Here is a 16,979-nt window from a genome sequence, read left to right as displayed (position 1 = left end):
CTGCTTCAATGTGCCCCAAAGAGTATTTCATCTCAAGCCTGACAGGCCAGATGTAGAATAAAGAAATAAATAATTAGCGTTACCTTATCTGGAGTCCGTCAGCTGCAGCGAGCGACGCTCGGAGCTCCGTCCGCATCCAGAGACAAATTATCTAACGCTGTAATTTATGAATGCCTCAAGTATTTGCCCTGGTATTTCATTATACGCTCGCTGGAAAGAAGAGCTCGAAAGACTAAACAGATCCAGCACGATAACACGAAAGGCACTCCAGCCGCGCGCTATTCCAAGGCAACCCAGGAATCCCAGCACGACATCAAACCGCTCGGGCTCGCTCTGTGTTGACACTGCTGGAGGGGCAGCGAGGGCAGAGCGATGACCCGGGAGCTCGGCTTCCCTCCGCTCCAACGCTGGGCTCGGATTTATTATGGGAAGCTGCGGGACCCGGGCAGCGAAGGAAGCGCAAGCCCGGCTCTCCCGGGGGCAGCCGAGGCCGGCGCGGCGGAACGGCTCCCGCTGCCAAGTGGGAGGAAGAGTTCCAAACTCGCCGCTTTATCAAAGCTATTTTTGTCCTTCCCCCCACGCACTGATAAGCAGCAAGGCGAGGACCGCCGGGGTGCCGAGGCAGGGCTTGGCATCTCCCCCGAAACCCCGCTGCGACTCCGCGGCAAAGCCACCCGGCACCTTGGGGGAGCGGGCCATCCGCTCCGGAGGCTCGGAGGGGAGGAAACTCCTTCCTCCAGCTTATCCTGCTCGCAGCGAGGTTTCGTGCCTGGAAAAAATGAGCTAAGTTTGCGAGCGGAGGCCCCAGCTCCGCTCCGGCTCTCCCAGAAGCTCCCGGGACAGGCGACCCCCCCAAGGGCTGGGGACAGCGGCGGGGACAACCGGGAGGCTGCTGCCCACCTGTCCTGCACAGGCTGAGCAGCTGCTGCGGGGGGCATCACCCAAAGGATGATGCACCTGGGCTGGGAGAGGAGCGCAATCAGGAACACAGCGCAGGAGGAAGGAGGGGAGCGAGCGGAGGCCGTGCGGGACCGGGACCCAGCGCGCACGGGGTGCGGGGCCGAACCGTGCCGGGGTCCCCGGCAGCAGCACCCCACAACTGGGGGCACCCCGCAAAGGCCAGGGCACAGCCGCTGCCCCCGGCCAATTCTGCGCTGTCGGGACACACGGCGGGTCTGTCGCGACAGGGAAACTGCGAGCAGCAGGTGGAACACAGGCGGTCCCGCAGCCCGTCACCCCCAGCTCAGACGAGCTTCCCCGGTACTTCACCCCCGCACCGCGACTTGGGGCTTTCCCCCCTTTTTCCACCAAACTCCCCCGAGGGGCCGCTCCGAAGCGCCCCGGGGCGCGGCCCCCGAGCGCGGGGATAGAGCCGGGGGATGGCCCCGAGCAGCGCGGAGCCCCCGCCGTCCCCCCGCCCCCGGCCGGACCCACCTGCTGGCGCCGCTCCGCGCCCTCGGCCGCGCGCTGCGGGCGGCCCCCGGCCGGGGCTCCGGGCGCTGCCGCCGTCCCGTCCCGGCGCGGCGGGGCCGCGGGCTGCGGGCCGCGGTCGCGGCGGAGCTCGGAGCGCAGCTCCAGGTAACAGCCCAGGGTCAGGACGTGCAGCGCCAGCGACAGCGCGAAGAAGCCGAGGAAGAGCCGCCAGCTGCCGCCGCTGCCGCCGCAGGCGCAGCCGCGGGGAGCCGGCGCCGCCGCCCTGCGCTCCGCGCCCATGGTGCGCTCGGGCGGAGCGGCGCGGAGCGGCCCCAGCGCTGCTGCTCCCGGGGCGCGCCGGGCACCGCGGGCTGCGCGGCCGGGCCGCCAGCGCCCCGCCAGGGGGCGGGGCCACCCCGGCGGGCGGGGCCGGGCCGCCGGCGGGGCGGGGAGGGGCGGGGCTCGACCCCGGCAGCACCGCCTCAGCGTCCGGCCGGGGGGCGGGGCCTGGGCAGGGGCGGTGACATCGAGGGGCGGGGTTATGCAAATTAGAGGGCGGGTCAGATCGGGCTGGAGCCGCGCCCCGCTGCCATCACGATCCCTTATCCCTAATTTCTATCCCAATCGCTTATCCCTAATTCTTATCCCGTATCCCTAATTTCTATCCCCTATCCCTAATTTCTATCCCTGTCCCGGAACGGACAGGCGCGGTGAAGGGTGGGCCCGTTTCCAGTTCGGTTCAGTCGCGCTTCCCATCCCAGTTCCAATCCCGGTCCCGATCAGAGTCCCAGTCCCTGCTGACATCCCCATCCCGATGCCCATCCCGGTACGATGGAGCCGATCCCGGCCCGGTGCCCGCAGTCCCGCCAGTCGCTGTCCCCGCAGCCGGCGGAGCATTCCTGGGAGCAGACACCAAACGCCACCGATCCCCGGGCAGGGACAGCGTTGTCACCGCTCTGCCGGGGGACACCGCCGAGCACGGAGTGCCCAGGGCTATGTGAATGTTCTCCAGCTTCTCCAGCTTTTAAAAGGTTGATTGGCACTGCTGGAAAGTAATGAAAGCTGGAAAACAGCCTGGGAAAGAGTGAACCGGGGAGAGGAGTGGATTTGGAGAGGGAAGCATGGTATCGAATCCCACCTGGTTCACTTTGGAAGGACCTTAAAGCTCACCAAAAGGAGTTGGCAATGCCTGTGCTGGCTCTATTTCCAATCAGGGGGTTTAATTGATAACGAGAGGGATAATGACATGATTAAGGTGCTGTGTGATGCTCACAGGCTGCCAGGAAATTCGAATTGAGAAATTAGAGATGTTCCGAACAAACTCGAGAGGTGGCCTGGAGAGAATAGGATGTGATTTGGAAAAGTAAAAGGAAACATGGGATTAAATAGGAGGTGGTAATGGCTGCAGAGGAGGTGGAACTGCAGAGGAGGGTTCCAGCTGGTTTTGGAGGATCACATGAAGCAGAACAGGTCAGCAGTGCTGGGGGATGTCAGAGCCATCCCCAGGAAGGGCCAGCACCAAGGATTGTCACTGCTGGGGGATGTCAGAGCCATCCCCAGATCCCCAGGAAGGGCCAGCACACAAAGATTGGCACTGCTGGGGGATGTCAGAGCCATCCCCAGATCCCCAGGAAGGGCCAGCACCAGGGACTGTCACTGCTGGGAGGTGTCACAGCCATCCCCGGGAAGGGCCAGCACCGGGGACTGTCACCAGCACATCCCTGGGCTGGGTCCTGTGAGCCCCCTGGGTGGGCTCCCAGAGCTGGGTGGTCCCTGCCAGGTCTGTGCTGCCAGACCTGGGGGCAGGGTGAGTTTCCCACCAGACTGTCCCTTCCATGAGAAACCCTTCCAAGCCCTGGGACACAACGTCTGAGAGTTTGTGGGGTCTTCATGCCACGGATCCCAGCCAGAAAGGATCCCACGGTGGCCTTGTCCTGCCTTTGGGGAGGAGGACGACCTTTTCCAGCCCTTCCTGGCCTTGTTTTCCTGCAGTAGGGTTTTTTTTTCCTACAAGTCCTGTGTCATAGACATGAAATTCCATGAGAGCCTCTCTTTTCATTTAAGAAAGAAACGTTTCCCTAATATTTGGGAAGATCAAAACTGGAAGCATCAAGCGCTGCCAACCCCAACAACTGAGGAGCAAAAACCAAATAAACACAAATGAACCCTCTGTTCAAAACCCTGCAATTACTTCAGGAACATTTATAATTATTTGAGTGCTTGGTGTTGTTACTGGTTTTCATAGAATGACAGAATACCCTGAGCTGGAAGGGACCCACAAGGATCATCAAGACCAACTCCTGCACCACCAAAATCCTGTTTTCCAAGATGAAAATCCCAACCCCAATCCTACATGGACCTACTCACACTTGCAGCAGCCTCATCCCCTTTTCCAGAGTCATTCAGGTAAATTTGAAAGTGAATTTTAGAGGTCAGGTCAGCCTGGGGCTGGGTCAGTGGGAAGATGTGAGCTCTCCATTCCTGCCTTGATCTCATCAGGGATTTAGGCCAAATCCTCACCTGAGGGATTTCTGCCTCCTAGAGCTGACCAGCACCCCACTAATTAAAAAGGAATCCCATGTAATGATGGAATTAAAACATAATTAATAAGTGGGATCCTCACACCTGGACCAGTCGAGCCCCACAGCCCATGGTTCCAGTTTCTGCAGGATTTTGTTTTAATTCCTCTTGTTCTGAGCATTTCCTCCTCTTCCTCTGTCATCCCTGAGAAACTTCATTACATGGATGAAGAACTCACAGGTTTGTTTTTTGTCTCCTGCCTATCCTCCAAGAGTCCTGGCCCAGGAGAAGCAGGAGCCAGAGGGTGGGGAGGCTGCAGAAGGAACAGGGCATCCCTGATGCTCTGGATGGGAAATTAAAGAGCAGTGGAGAGGGTCCTGGGGAGGGTGGGCAGAGGCTGAGAGGAGGAGAACGTGTCTGGAATGGACACGGGCATCCTCTCCCTGGGCAGAGGGGAGAGGAGGGGACGTGTCTGGAATGACTTCTTCTCTTGATTCCCAAACTTGCTGGGGTTTTTCCAGCATTGCCTTCCCATCCCAGCAGGATTTAACCACAGGTGGGAGGAAGCTGCTGCAGCGTAGGAGCTCTCCCTTCCCTCCCTTTGGAAGGGGTACAGCTCTGCACAGCACAGGTGGCAGGTCTGAGTGCCCCTCTCCATGTGAATTCCACAGATCAGGGAATCTCTGAGTGATGTAAAGCAGCTTTGAGCCCATTTCCCATTTACATTTTGGCAGCAGCTGCAATTCCTGCAGCAGGCTGCAGACTCAGTTTAACATGTGTGACCTAAAAGCTTTGGAATTCCTGACTTTCTTTTGAGGAAAGCCATCCCTTGCTCTCTCAGTGATGTTCTCAACAGCAAGAGTACAATAAAGTCTCCTAAAACCTGAAATCCTGGCACTCCAACTGCACATCCATCGGTGTTTACAAGCCCTTAGGAAAGAGAATCTTGATTTTATGGAGCCTGCATCCAGCATTGCAGTCCCAATTCCTTTTCCTCAGTGAGATCTAAGATGTTCCATACAATCTGCTTTGCTTAAGAATGTTTTTTTTTTCAGTAACTGTGAGCTCTGTCCATGCAGGAAAGATAATTGTGTCCAACTGCTTCCATAGGGGCAGGGATTGAGCAATCTGTTCATCTTAGAAGAGCAAGATGTACAAAGGAATCACATTCATGCCTTTTTTCCTAGCTCTGCCAGGGACTCTTCCAAGATTTTCCCTCTCAGGGCATTGCAGTGTCTCTGATCATTGATCTCTCCTTCTCACCTTCCTCCATGAATTCTCACAATGAACACTGAGTTGCCCAGAGCAGCTGTGGCTGCCCCATCCCTGGAAGTGCCCAAGGCCAGGATGGAGGGAGCTTGGAACAACCTGGGATAGAGGAAGCTGTCCCTGCCCATGGCAGGGGATGGGATGGGCTTTTACAACAAGAGAAAAAACAAAACAGCTATATTGACTCTTGCTGGGTTTATTTTCACATTTCCCCCTGCACTGCTGACTTTTGAGGAGCAGCAGCACATTGACACCTCATTTTCCTGCCTGGATCAGGCTTTGCTGTGTTTTGAAGGAAGAACAATTCCATCCCAGAGCACACAGGAGGAGGTTTGGCCAAGGAGGCCGACTTCAGCCTAAACACAACTCCTTGCAGAGGGGGCGAGGAAGATGCTGCTCTTGGTTCTGTTGTATGTTTATTTATATGTTATTTGGTGATAATGAGAACCAAATGTCCGGGATCTATTCAGTTCTTAAACTTTTATAGACTCATTGTCTCGATTTTCAACTGTGCAGCCGTCGCCGAGCCCCTGCCTCCCCCGGAATGGTGGCAGTGCCGTCGGTGACCAGGCTCAGCTGTGCTCTTACTCATCCTGGCTGGAACAATGATATTCCACACCACGTTATTCAACCTCCCCGGTGCCTCCTGGCCCCCTCACCCCCATCCCCACAGGCCGGGTCAGCGCCGGAGCCGGCCAAGGCATTGTCCTGGGGGTGCCACTCTGGGGCTGTGCTGGTGCCAGGGAAAGAGGATACGATCTGTGCCTGGAGGAGCAGACGTGATCCATGGGAGATGCTCTGCCAGGGAGCCCAGAGCCCGCTCTGCCCCTCACCAAAAGGCAGGGAAAGGAGGAGCAAGGAAAAGGAGGGAGCTGCGCCCATAACGCTGAGCCTGACCACAGCGAGGGGGATGGGATCTCTCTCTGCCCCTTGGTGAGGGTTTCTCCAGCCTTCCTGGTGCCATGGTCTTGCTGGGTCCTAGGTTGGACTCTGTGATCTCTGAGGTCTTCTCCAACTTCATGGATTCTGTGCTTTTCCAGGCCTGTTTGCCCAGGAGCACAGCTCTGGATTTGGGGCTCCTTGGGGAAAAGGTTCCACACCACAGAGCCCTGTCCAGGTGGGAAATCCCTCAAACAGAGCCCTCCCCACCCCAACCATGACTGCTCTCACAGCACAAGCGCTTGCAGCAGCTTTGCCACACCCTGAGAGCCCCTTCCAGTGCCTAAAGGGGATCCAGGAGAGCTGGAAAGGGACTTTGGACAAGGGATGGAGGCACAGGACACAGGGAACAGCTTCCCGCTGCCAGAATACCATGTTGTGGGTTTCCTATACCCACAGTGCCACCACTGGTGTCTTCTCCAGGCAGGGGGAATTCTGAGGAGAGCTCCTGGAAATCTCCTGCCACCGATTTGTGGCCCACATGCCCATTTCAGCTTCTTTGGCTTTTGCTTCTCTCTCTTTAGAGATGTAAGTAAATTCCATGGATAATGATTTGAGCCTAAAGATGCAATTTCTGCATTAAGAGAGACAAATGTTAAGTGGCTAAAATCCCTTGGAGATGGAGCAGGGCCACAGTTCCAGCCCCAGTATAGAATCCTAGGATGGTTTGGGAGGGAAGGGACCTTAAAACTGATCCCATCCCACCCCCTGTCACGGGCAGGGACAACTTCCACCAGCCCAGGCTGCTCCAAGCCCCATCCAACCTGGCCTTGGGCACTTCCAGGGATCCAGGAGCAGCCACAGCTTCTCTGGGCACCCTGTGCCAGGGGAGAATTTCTTCCCAAGATCATATCTAACTCTGCCCTCTGTCAGGTTGAAGCCATTCCCCCTTTTTCTGCCACTCCAGACCCTTTTCCAAAGCTAATTTCTGGCCTGAACTCAAACTTTCAAGCACTTTGGGTAAAGCAGGGCGAGTCCAGCATTAAGAACTGAAGCCCTGGCTTTAAAAAGGGTAAATCCAAGGAATTCATATCAAAGCAGGAACAGTCATAAGGAGAACATATGGAAGTGTCTTTTTCTGCTCACGGTGATTGGAAACTGCATGGCCAGGCCCTGATCCAGCTACAGGACCCCACATCCGGGGCTTAGTTTCCAGGTGACCTGGGATTTCAGCGATTTCCAGCCTTGGGATTGTTAATGTGAGATGACAGCAATAACCAGGGAAGGAAAACCCCACGTGTTTGTTCTTCCCAGCATGCCAGCACTTGTGGATTTAAGTGAGGAGAAAGATCACAAGGCTCAGACAGAATATCCTCCAGAACACAGCCCTAAAGCAGCAATTTCCTCTGCGGAGCCCGTGTGAGATCAAGGCAGGATAAAGCACTCCATGTGAGCCTGGCTGAGGGGATTTGGGAAGGGGCAGGAGCCATTTGTTGGGGATGGAATAGTAAAGATTAAATTGGGTGTTACAGAGGGACCGTTCCAGAGGGAACAGCTCCAGCTCCATTTGCCTTCACCTCTCCTCCATGAGAAGACTCCTGGCTTTGGGAATGCAGCATTCCTAAGCTAAACCTGCTGATAGGAACATGTGCATTTCATCTCAGAATGAATAAAAAAATGATTGAAAAATAGCAAACCCTGTAATTTTGGTGAGGAATAATTCCCGGGCGATCGGAGGCAACGCGCTCTGGGATGGAAGGGCCCATTCCTCTGGATCAATGGGATGGAAACATCTGCTTTATCTCACTGAGATCTGAAGAGGTAAGAGCTGACAGCTCTTTGTGGGAATCTTTGCTATCTCATTGTATATCTAAATTACATTAATTGATGTCCAACGTTGATGTTTCGGGTAATTCTCGTGGATCTCACAACCTTCTGTTTCAAATTCACAGTCTTCCACCACTCAAACTATTATTATTTTTACCAGTCCCAAGGGTGTGCTGGAGTCTCTTTGGTACAAATTAGAAAGGCTTTTATGAAAAACTCACAGTTTATGGAACAGAGGTTCCCGTTGGCTTCCTGACCCCGAGGTAGTGACAGCTCCCACCGGAGCCTCACCCACAGCAGGGGTTTTAGCACCGATCCCAACGCGGCCTGGGAGCTGACACGGGCTGAGGAACAGCAGTAATTTCCCCCAAGAGGGACAAAAAAAGCCAAATGCTGACAAGGTTATGAGTGCAAACACGCCAGGGGATCTCCTGGCAGCGAGGCTTTGCTCCAAGCCTGTGCTGGGTTCACCTGGGGCTGGTTGTTCACCTGGGCTGGGCTCTGAGCCTAGGGAAGGGATTTAGGGGAGACAGAACCCATTCTGCAAGGTACAAGTGTGGGGTAGAAATGGCCCAAAGATCCCAACCTAAATAATTATATTAAAAAAAAACCCCTAAACTCAACGAGTTTTGGAGAAAAGATCAAGCAACACAGCTGAGGGAGAGAAGAGGATGGTAGGAAGATGCTGAGACTGGAGGAAGAAGAGTCACAGAATCCCAGGATTTCCTGAGCTGGAAGGGACCCACAGGATCATCCAGCCCAAGCCCTGGCCCTGCACAGACACCCCAACAATCTCTCCCTGTGCCTGGGAGAATTGTCCAAACTCAGCTCTGGAGTGCCCATTGTCTGGGGAGCCCTTCCAATGCCTGACACCCTCTGGGGGAAGAGCCTTTCCCTAAAATCCAACCTGAACCTGCCCTGACAGCTCCAGCGATTCCCTGGGTGCTGTCCCTGGTCACTGAGAGCAGAGATCAGAGCTGTGAGCCCTTGGAAAGGTGACACTGAGAGTGAAGGGTGAACAAGAAACCAGGGGGAAGTGGAGGCAGCAAACCCTTCCTCTTGCCCATCAAGGGCTTCTCATCACTGCAATTAAAGCTGAATTAATAACAGCATGGATTTTTCAGTGGGGAAAACACAACAGCGAAACCTTGATCTTCCTCAGGTACCAAAACAGATCCAAGGCCTTGATCCAAAGGAGAAACCAGGGAAAGCAGAACAAGAGAAAGAAAAATTACCAGTGAAACCCATCTGGCTCACAGCATCCACGGAAATCCATGCAAACCCACCTTCCACAGCCCCTCCAGGCTCTGCTGGGGCAAAGGGGGCTGGAATGAAAAATTAATTGTAAGCTGTTACTTAACACAGATTTTGAGACAAAAAGAAGAGAACAAAGGAGTCCTTCAGGCAAAAAATGTGGAAAATGACAATCATTAATAACGTCAACTCCTCACTCCAGGATTTTCATCAGTTGGCTGAGGTGGCATCACATTGTCAAGTCACAAAAGCCATAAACACACCCAAAAAAACCTGATTGATGCCAGAAAAATAAATGCAGAACTCACCAACATCAGGAGCTCTAGTTGGGGTGTATCCAGAATGCCCAGACTTGGAAAGGCCTGAAACCATCCTGGAGTTTCCTGGTTGGTGGAAAAAACTCTGAAAATGCATTCCTGAGAGGAGGAATCCTCTCTTCAGAATTCCTAATCTCCCATGATGAAGTGTTGGTGTAAAAAACAAGGATCGCAAGCACATTTTTAGAACACTGTTTCTGGATTTCCATGAAGCCCAAGTTCTCCTCTTCTCAGGGAGGATGGAGAAGATGCAGGAGGTCTGAAATAGTTCAGAAACACACATTTGAAAGTGGTCTTTTTCCCTTTTTGATAATCCAGATAGCAGGAGCTGGTGTGCCATCTATTAAACTATAAACAAAGACATAAAAGAAGAATTCCTAATCCACATCCAAGAAGGGCTGGAGGTTCAAAACCCAGACCCCACCCAGGACTTCAGCATCTGGAGTGTCCCATCTCACACCTCAAAACATTCCCAGGCCTGGACTTTGATTTGGGTCTGCAGCCCTTTGTGTTGTTTTCTCGGGGGTGCAGCATTTTCCAGGCTCTTTCCAGCAGAATTCTTTCCATGCTGCCCATCACAATTTTTATGGAGTCACGAGGCAAATTTACAGCTGAGAAACTTCTCCCTGGCCCCACGCTGCCTCCCAGCTTTGATGTGCACAGCCCTATAGCCATGAAAATTCACATCCACTTAACTCAAATCCCTGCTAATCAAATCCTTGGGAGTCAGCACGTTCCTGGGTGGATTTGCAGCTGCTGCAGCAGTTTGGGCACCACGTGGCCACCAAAACCCTTCCCTGGGAGCTCAGGAGTGGCACAAATGCTCCCCAAGTACCCAGGAGAATGAGAGATAGCAGCAGGATTGCCAGGACACATCTTGCAAGCAGCATTCCCAAAGGAAAATACCCCAAACACCCTCCTGAAAAGTCTGATGCTGCATCCCAACAATGTTCACCAGCCCAGGCCCTTGCAGGACCCTTTTATGCAGTTCCTAAAGCCCAGCTGGGGCCCAGAGCTCTCAGTCTGGGGCAGTTTAGGGCACACCCAGGAGGAACCACTCTGGAACTGGGAATCACCTGAGGCTTCCTGGGGACAGCCTCCAGTGGGTGCTTTCCTGTCTGGGGGGACAAACACCTCTTCCATCCTCTCTGGGCTCCCTGTGCCAGGGCCACACAACCCTCACAGCCAGGAATCCCTTCCCAAAATCCCATCTGTCCCTGCCCTCTGGCAGTGGGAAGCCATTCCCTGTGTCCTGTCTCTCCATCCCTTGTCCCCAGTCCCTCTCCACCTCTCCTGGAGCTCCTTTAGGCTCTGGAAGAGGTTCTGGGGTTGCCCTGGAGCCTTCTCCTCTCCAGGTGAGCACCCCAGCTCTCCCAGCCTGGTCCCAGAGGGGTTCCAGCTCTTGTGATCTCCTCTGGATTCACTCCAGCAGTTCCATGTCCTTCTGATTTTGGGGTTCCAGCGTTTGAGGCCCTGAGTTTGGGGTTCCGGAGTGTGGTCTCAACAGGGCAGAGGGACAGAACCCCTCCTCCTGCTGCCCACACTGGGGAAGTGCAGGCCCCTCATTGTTACCCCCAGCCCCTCTCACTGTGGCCCACCAGCCCCCTAAATTCCCCCTCCTGCACCCCAACTCTGTGCCCTGGTTCTCCAGCACAGCTGGTGCCTCCCCACTTTGCCTCCTGCACCAATCTGGTTTTTTAAAAATCCTTTATTTCCATCCCCATCCAATTTCTTCCCCTTTCCTGGTTTTCTTTCCAAGCAGAGGGTTTCCAGCTTGGGATGGGGATGGCCACAGTGTAACTCCAGAGCTTTGTCCCGTGGCCTTTCCCAGCCTGGCACGCAGCGCTCAATTTGGAGCGCAGTGTCCTCGCTCTGTTCCATGCCGAGCTCTGTTGTCCGGAGGAATTAATTCCAGATTATTTGTGGGTGTGGACTTCAGCTGGGCAAAATTTGGATACCCTGGTTGAGTCATTATTGTCTGATGAATCTCTTGGTGACAGCCTTCGCCCCTATTGTTCTGAGGTGAGCCCCGTGGCAAGAAATGTGAAAGCAAGAAACAAAAGAATATAAAGAAAGGTTACGAAATCAAATTCAGTTAAGGCAGGGTTATTGTCCCTCCATCCCGCCTCTCTGGCCTCCATTTGGGATTGGATTTGGCAGGAAAACAACCCCCATGGGACAGGGGCTGGGGTTTAGAGCAGGTTCTGGGGGGAGCCCGTCCCCATGGGACCCTGGTGGCCCCAGTGACACAGCAGAGACAGGGAGGAGGAGTTATCATCAATTCTTAACATTTTATTTCTTTACTGGGTTAAACAAGGAGCAGAGAAAACCTCGGCCCCAAAATACAACAGAACTGAAAGCATTACAGGTACAGAGACTATTGAACACAGAGAGTAGTAGGATAATATTTTAATACAACTGAATTATAGCATGGGATTGTGTTTTTGTTGGGTTTTTTTTGTTTGTTTTTTGTCAAACCAGTTTGGAAAATAAATGTAATAGGAACTAGTGCAAAAAAGTTCTAAACATGAAGCACAGTGTATAAAATGGCATAAGAAAACTGTCCCCTCGAGGACACAGTCACTTTCTTATGACAGAAGGGAGAAAGAGAAACAGAAGGGGGGTGGGAACAGAGGGAGGGTCCAGGAGGTGGAGGAGGAAAAGCTGGAAAGAAAGAGAAACCGGGCCGGGGGATTAGAAAGGATACTTTGACTTCAGCAATGTTGGTTTGTGTTTCACCACCACGCACTGTTAAAGGACCTCGTTGGGGCCGGGCCGAGCTCTGTCACCACCCACATGGCACAAGCACTTGGGAAGGGTTCGGGCAGCAGCAGCCGGGGCACTGCAGGGGTCGGGGCCCACAGGTGCCCCCAAGGTCCCCAGAGGTGCCCCCAAGGCCCTGGGACACCCACGCAAGGCAGGGAGCCCCAGCTCAGACACGCTCCAGAGGGAGAAGGGCACGAGGGGCTGGGCTCTCCTCCTGCTCTCCCTTCCCACATCCCTCAAGGACCAGCACTTGGAATTTGTTCCCAATTTCCACCCCCGGGCTCAGATGGCAGCGTCTCCCTTTTGAAGGCATCCTGAGGCTGTGTCCCAAGGGGAGGCTCGGAGGAGCTGGATTCAGTTTGGGTTGGAACAGAAAACCAAACCAAACCTCCCTCAGAGCGATGGCTGGGGATCCCCAGGAATTCCTGCCCGGCATCAGCATCCCTGATCCCCACGGGGAAGGTGTCCCTGCATTCCCAAGGTGTTATCCCGGCCTGCTCAGCCAGGATTTGCTCCAGCCTGTTCCCACCATGGAGCCACCCAGCCTCCTGCCCTGGAGAAACTGGCTGGATGCTATTTTAAGGAGAGCTGGTTGGAATTCCTTGCAAATTGCTATTCTCTCCCAATCCGCTGCTGCCCGTTCCAACTCTGGGAGCAGAAAAAGTGTGATTGATTTTTTTTTTTTTTTTTGCCTCGTTTTCTTTTTGGAAAATGAAAGGTTTTGTGGGAAAGGACTGTTCTGGATGCATTTCTCAATTTGCAAAAAAAAAAAAAAAAAAGAAAAAAAGAAAAAAACTGGTCATAATGATCAATCTGGCTTGTTTTGACAAGTTTCAAAATCAAAAAAAATCACTGTCTGGCTTTTTTGTCTTTTTGTTTTGCAACTTAAGCATGTCCAGTTCCCAAATACATTTAAAAATGGTAAAACCAACCCCAAATTTCATAAGCCAAACCTAATTCTTGGGGTTTTCTTGTTGAGTTTCAGTTCACAACAAGCAGAGTTGTCGACTTTCTGGGCTGAAGAAAGATCATCCTGAAGTGCTAAAAAGGCTGGAGGGACTGGGCTCAGGAACTCACCCATCTCCTGCCCAGGCCTTTGAGAGGGGCTGAGAGCTTTGATAAAACCCCAACCACTTTTAAAATTTATTATTCCTTTTTTTTTTTATGATCCTCAATTAAAAATGGTCCATCCCCCACCACTTTGCTCCCTTCCTCCTTCCTCACAGAGACATGCAAGGCTGGGAGGTTACCCAAAGAGCCACCTGGACCAAGAACACCCAAAAAGAGCTGCTAAAGTCCTTCCATTCCTGGGGTAAAATGGACTCATGGTGGGAGCTGTGCAGCTCCAGGGCTGCTGTGATGCAGGAGCTCCGAGCAGGCTCCCTTTGTGGCAGAAGGGATGATTTTGTGCTGGTGTGATGGTGGTGCCCCCAGCTGGGATGCCAATGAGCTAACTTTTGAGCTGAAGGAGATCCTTAACATCCAACCTGAACACCTGACATGGCCCTTCCAAACTTTTCCAGCCTAGTTTAAGAAAGATTCAACCCCCAGGGATGGGAAGCATGAAAAGCTGATTCACAGAATTCCCTGCCTGTCTTGGGTTACAATGTAAGATGTACCAAAAGATAGGTGGGGCAGTGTTCTTTATCTTCTCCATGATAACTCCCTCCAGGGAAGAGCCAGCCACTCTGTGGGGAGCCATCTCCACTAATGGGTCATCAGCGTTCCACTCATAGAATCACCTCATCCCATTGTAGATGCTCCACCCAGGGGGAGGAACCAAACATTCCTAGCTGGATAGAATCTGAGGCCTGGAGCACCACAGGAGCACTACCACTGCATTCCCAGAGGACAAGAGCTCCATAACCACCATGGGACCTCCAGAGAAGGACCAGATCTTTCTAGAGGATCACTGCTTTGACAGAACCACATCCATCACTCCAACAGCCCCCATCTAATCAGACTGCTCCCACCACCCTGACCAACAGGCTCTCAGGTCATACTCTGACTCTGTCAGTCTAAGCCAGTGCTTCTGTACTACTGCCTTTACTTGAATTTTCCTAATTAATTGTAGTTGTGGCTTGGAATCTCCTGCTGCTTTGCTCTCAAGCTGGAACATTTCTGGTGCCCAGAGTGGGGCACCCCTGGAGGATGGTGGCAGTGAAGCACAGTGCTCTCTCCTTGCTGAGGCTCATGGTGAGGACTCGGACCCGCAGCGGGATGGAGAGGCCGGCACAGAGGGGAGCGATGGGGGAAAGCCCACGGGGAGAAGGGAGGCCTGGTGTCAGCTGGGCATGGAGAAGGGGAATTCACCCACCTGGATGGGGATGAGGAGGGTACAAAGAGGAGGATGATGGGAACAGCAGGCAGCCAGAAGATGATGATTTACAGACTGAAAAACCTGAGGCAGGTGACCTAAAGGAATTCCAAGAAGTGGAGGAAAGAGATCCTCAGGAACTGGTTGCTTCTGTTGCAGAGAGAGTGTGGAACATGTCTTCAGATAAGATCAAAATCCCTCCTGAGCCTCTTGGCAGATGTCTTAACCAATTGCAGGATGAAATTAAAAAGCCGTACGAGAGGAAAATGAAAGAGAGCATGGATATGAACTACATCATCCAGAACAAAAAGGAATTTCACAACCCCAGCGTCTATGAAAAGCTGATCCAGTTTTGTTCCATTGATGAAATTGGTACAAATTGCCCAAAGGCCATGTTTGATCCTCATAGCTGGTCAGAGGATTCATATTGCGAGGCACTAGCTAAAGCCCAGAAGACTGAGATGGACAAATTGAAGAAGGCCAAGAAAGAAGGTACAAAGATTGAATTTGTGACTGGCACAAAAAAGGGTACAGCAAGAAGCGCTGGTTCCACAACCACCACAACATCCAGCACCACTGTGGGAGATGCCCAGAAGAAGAGGAGGAGGAGCAAGTGACACATGTTGAGGAAGGGTCTCAAAGAATGACTCATAAAATCATATAATCTCATTGTGAGCTCCCCCACCTTGAGAGGAGGAACCAAACATTCCTAGCTGGATAGAATCTGAGGCCTGGAACACCACAGGAGCACTACCACTGCATTCCCAGAGGACAAGAGCTCCATAACCACCACTGGACCGACAGAGAAGGACCAGACCTTTCTAGAGGATCACTGCTTTGACAGAACCACATCCATCTCTCCAACAGCCCCCATTTAATCAGACTGCTCCCACCACCCTGACCAACAGGCTGTCAGGTTGTACTCTGACTCTATCAGTCTAAGCCAGTGCTTCTGTACTACTGCCTTTACTTTAATTTTCCTATTAAATTGTAGTTCTGACTTGGAATCTCCTGCTGGGTTGCCTTCAAACACTGCCCCATCACTTTCTGGAGTGTGTCTGTCCTGACATTGTCTCCACCAAGCCCTACAGGCATTCCTTTCCCAGACAGCAGCAGGAATGGGATTAGGATGAATCACAAGCTGAGGGTAACCTGGGCTATGGGACTTCACCCCCTTTGGCTCTGTGAAAATCATGGAATCCCAGAGTGGTTTGGGTTGGAAGGGACCTTCAAGATCATGCAGTTGCACCTCCTGCCATGGAGGGACACTTTTCAGTATGCCAGGTTGCTCCAAGCCCCATCCAACCTGGCCTTGGACACCCCAGGGACGGGGCATCCACAGCGTTTCCAGGCAACCTCAAAAAACCATCCCAAACCACCACGCTCGGTGCCACCAGAGACCAGGAGGCACCTGCAGAGCTCAGCACAGGGACACTCCATGGCCTGGCCTCCCAGTGTCCTGCCCAGGAGCAGCAGATATCTGGGATTTTGGGATTTTCCTTTATTCCCTTCCTCCAGGCGGCAGCCGAGTGTCTCCCGGCCCCGCCCGCGGCCCTGAGTGGCAGTGAATGAACTGCCCTGACATCTCCTCTTGAAGCAAAGTAAAATGTGTTGAAGATAAACCAGTTCCAGATGTTTTCCCAGTGTTGCCAAGTTACTCAACATGTTCTGCTTTAGTTGTCAGATGATTTCAAAGCGATTTCCCTAACTCTGAGCACGAATGGTGAGGGCTCTCCCTGGGAATCTTCTGCCTGGGGCTACCATGGATCTGTATTTTCATAAGAAAAAGACTCAGCTAATGATTAATGTTCCCCAGAGGAAGCGGGGCCTTTCTTTGGGATTTTTCTTCAGTTATTTTTAATTAATTTGTACAACTGGCAGCTACATGAAAGTGCAAAACCCGGGAATAACGCTGGACCCGACTCCTTTTGCTCCTTCTCTCTGCCCACACCTGGAGCTTGTGGAGACATCATCATCCCTCACTTCCCTGGGGATGAGAAACCCCCTAACCAGGGAGGAATCACTGCTTCCCACTGGGAATTTTCTCTGAGCAAAGAGAAGTTTGTCTACTGAAGGAAAAGTTGAGTTTTACTTATAAATCCCAACATGGGGCATCTTCTTTAGGGAGAAGAAATAAGATCATTGGATGAAAAGGACAAAGCCTCTTGGGTTTAAGTTCCTGGTAGGATAAATCATTTAGAGCTCATGTTTTCCAAGGTGGCTTTGGGAATGTGGAAAGCATTTGGGATTGCAAAGGGCAATGGTGGACACAGGACTTGGGGTGAAGCATTCTTGGACACACACACAGGGTAAGGAAGCCCTTCCCCTCCTTGTCCAGGCACATTCCTTCTTTATCCAAGCACACTCGCTCCTTTTCCAGGCCCATTCCCTCCACTTTGTAATAAAAATAATGGCAG

The 16,979-nt window shown here is 52.8% G+C and overlaps 2 protein-coding genes across 3 annotated transcripts in view; one reads left to right on the top strand and one right to left on the bottom strand.

The window, feature by feature from the left end:
* The window catches only part of EDA (ectodysplasin A), a 59,914-nt gene extending 58,201 nt beyond the window's left edge, over positions 1–1,713 (bottom strand). For both annotated transcript variants that reach the window (XM_054289753.1, XM_054289754.1), the window contains exon 1: positions 1,435–1,713. In XM_054289753.1, coding sequence (XP_054145728.1) covers positions 1,435–1,713 — 279 coding nt within the window. The remainder of the gene's footprint in view (positions 1–1,434) is intronic.
* A 12,220-nt stretch (positions 1,714–13,933) lies between these two features.
* On the top strand, positions 13,934–15,587 carry LOC128945842 (SAP30-binding protein-like). The gene is given in 4 exon segments (XM_054289733.1): positions 13,934–14,430; positions 14,433–14,504; positions 14,507–14,575; positions 14,578–15,587. Coding segments are annotated over 4 exon segments (777 nt in total). The 5' UTR covers positions 13,934–14,396; the 3' UTR covers positions 15,180–15,587.
* The last annotated feature ends 1,392 nt before the right edge of the window (positions 15,588–16,979 follow it).

This window comes from Melozone crissalis, unplaced genomic scaffold (assembly GCF_028551555.1).
Source record: "Melozone crissalis strain CALT ecotype California unplaced genomic scaffold, PUWL_Pcris_2 ptg000068l_1, whole genome shotgun sequence".
NCBI classification, from domain to species: Eukaryota; Metazoa; Chordata; class Aves; order Passeriformes; family Passerellidae; genus Melozone; species Melozone crissalis.
This window is presented reverse-complemented; position numbering and strand designations above follow the sequence as displayed.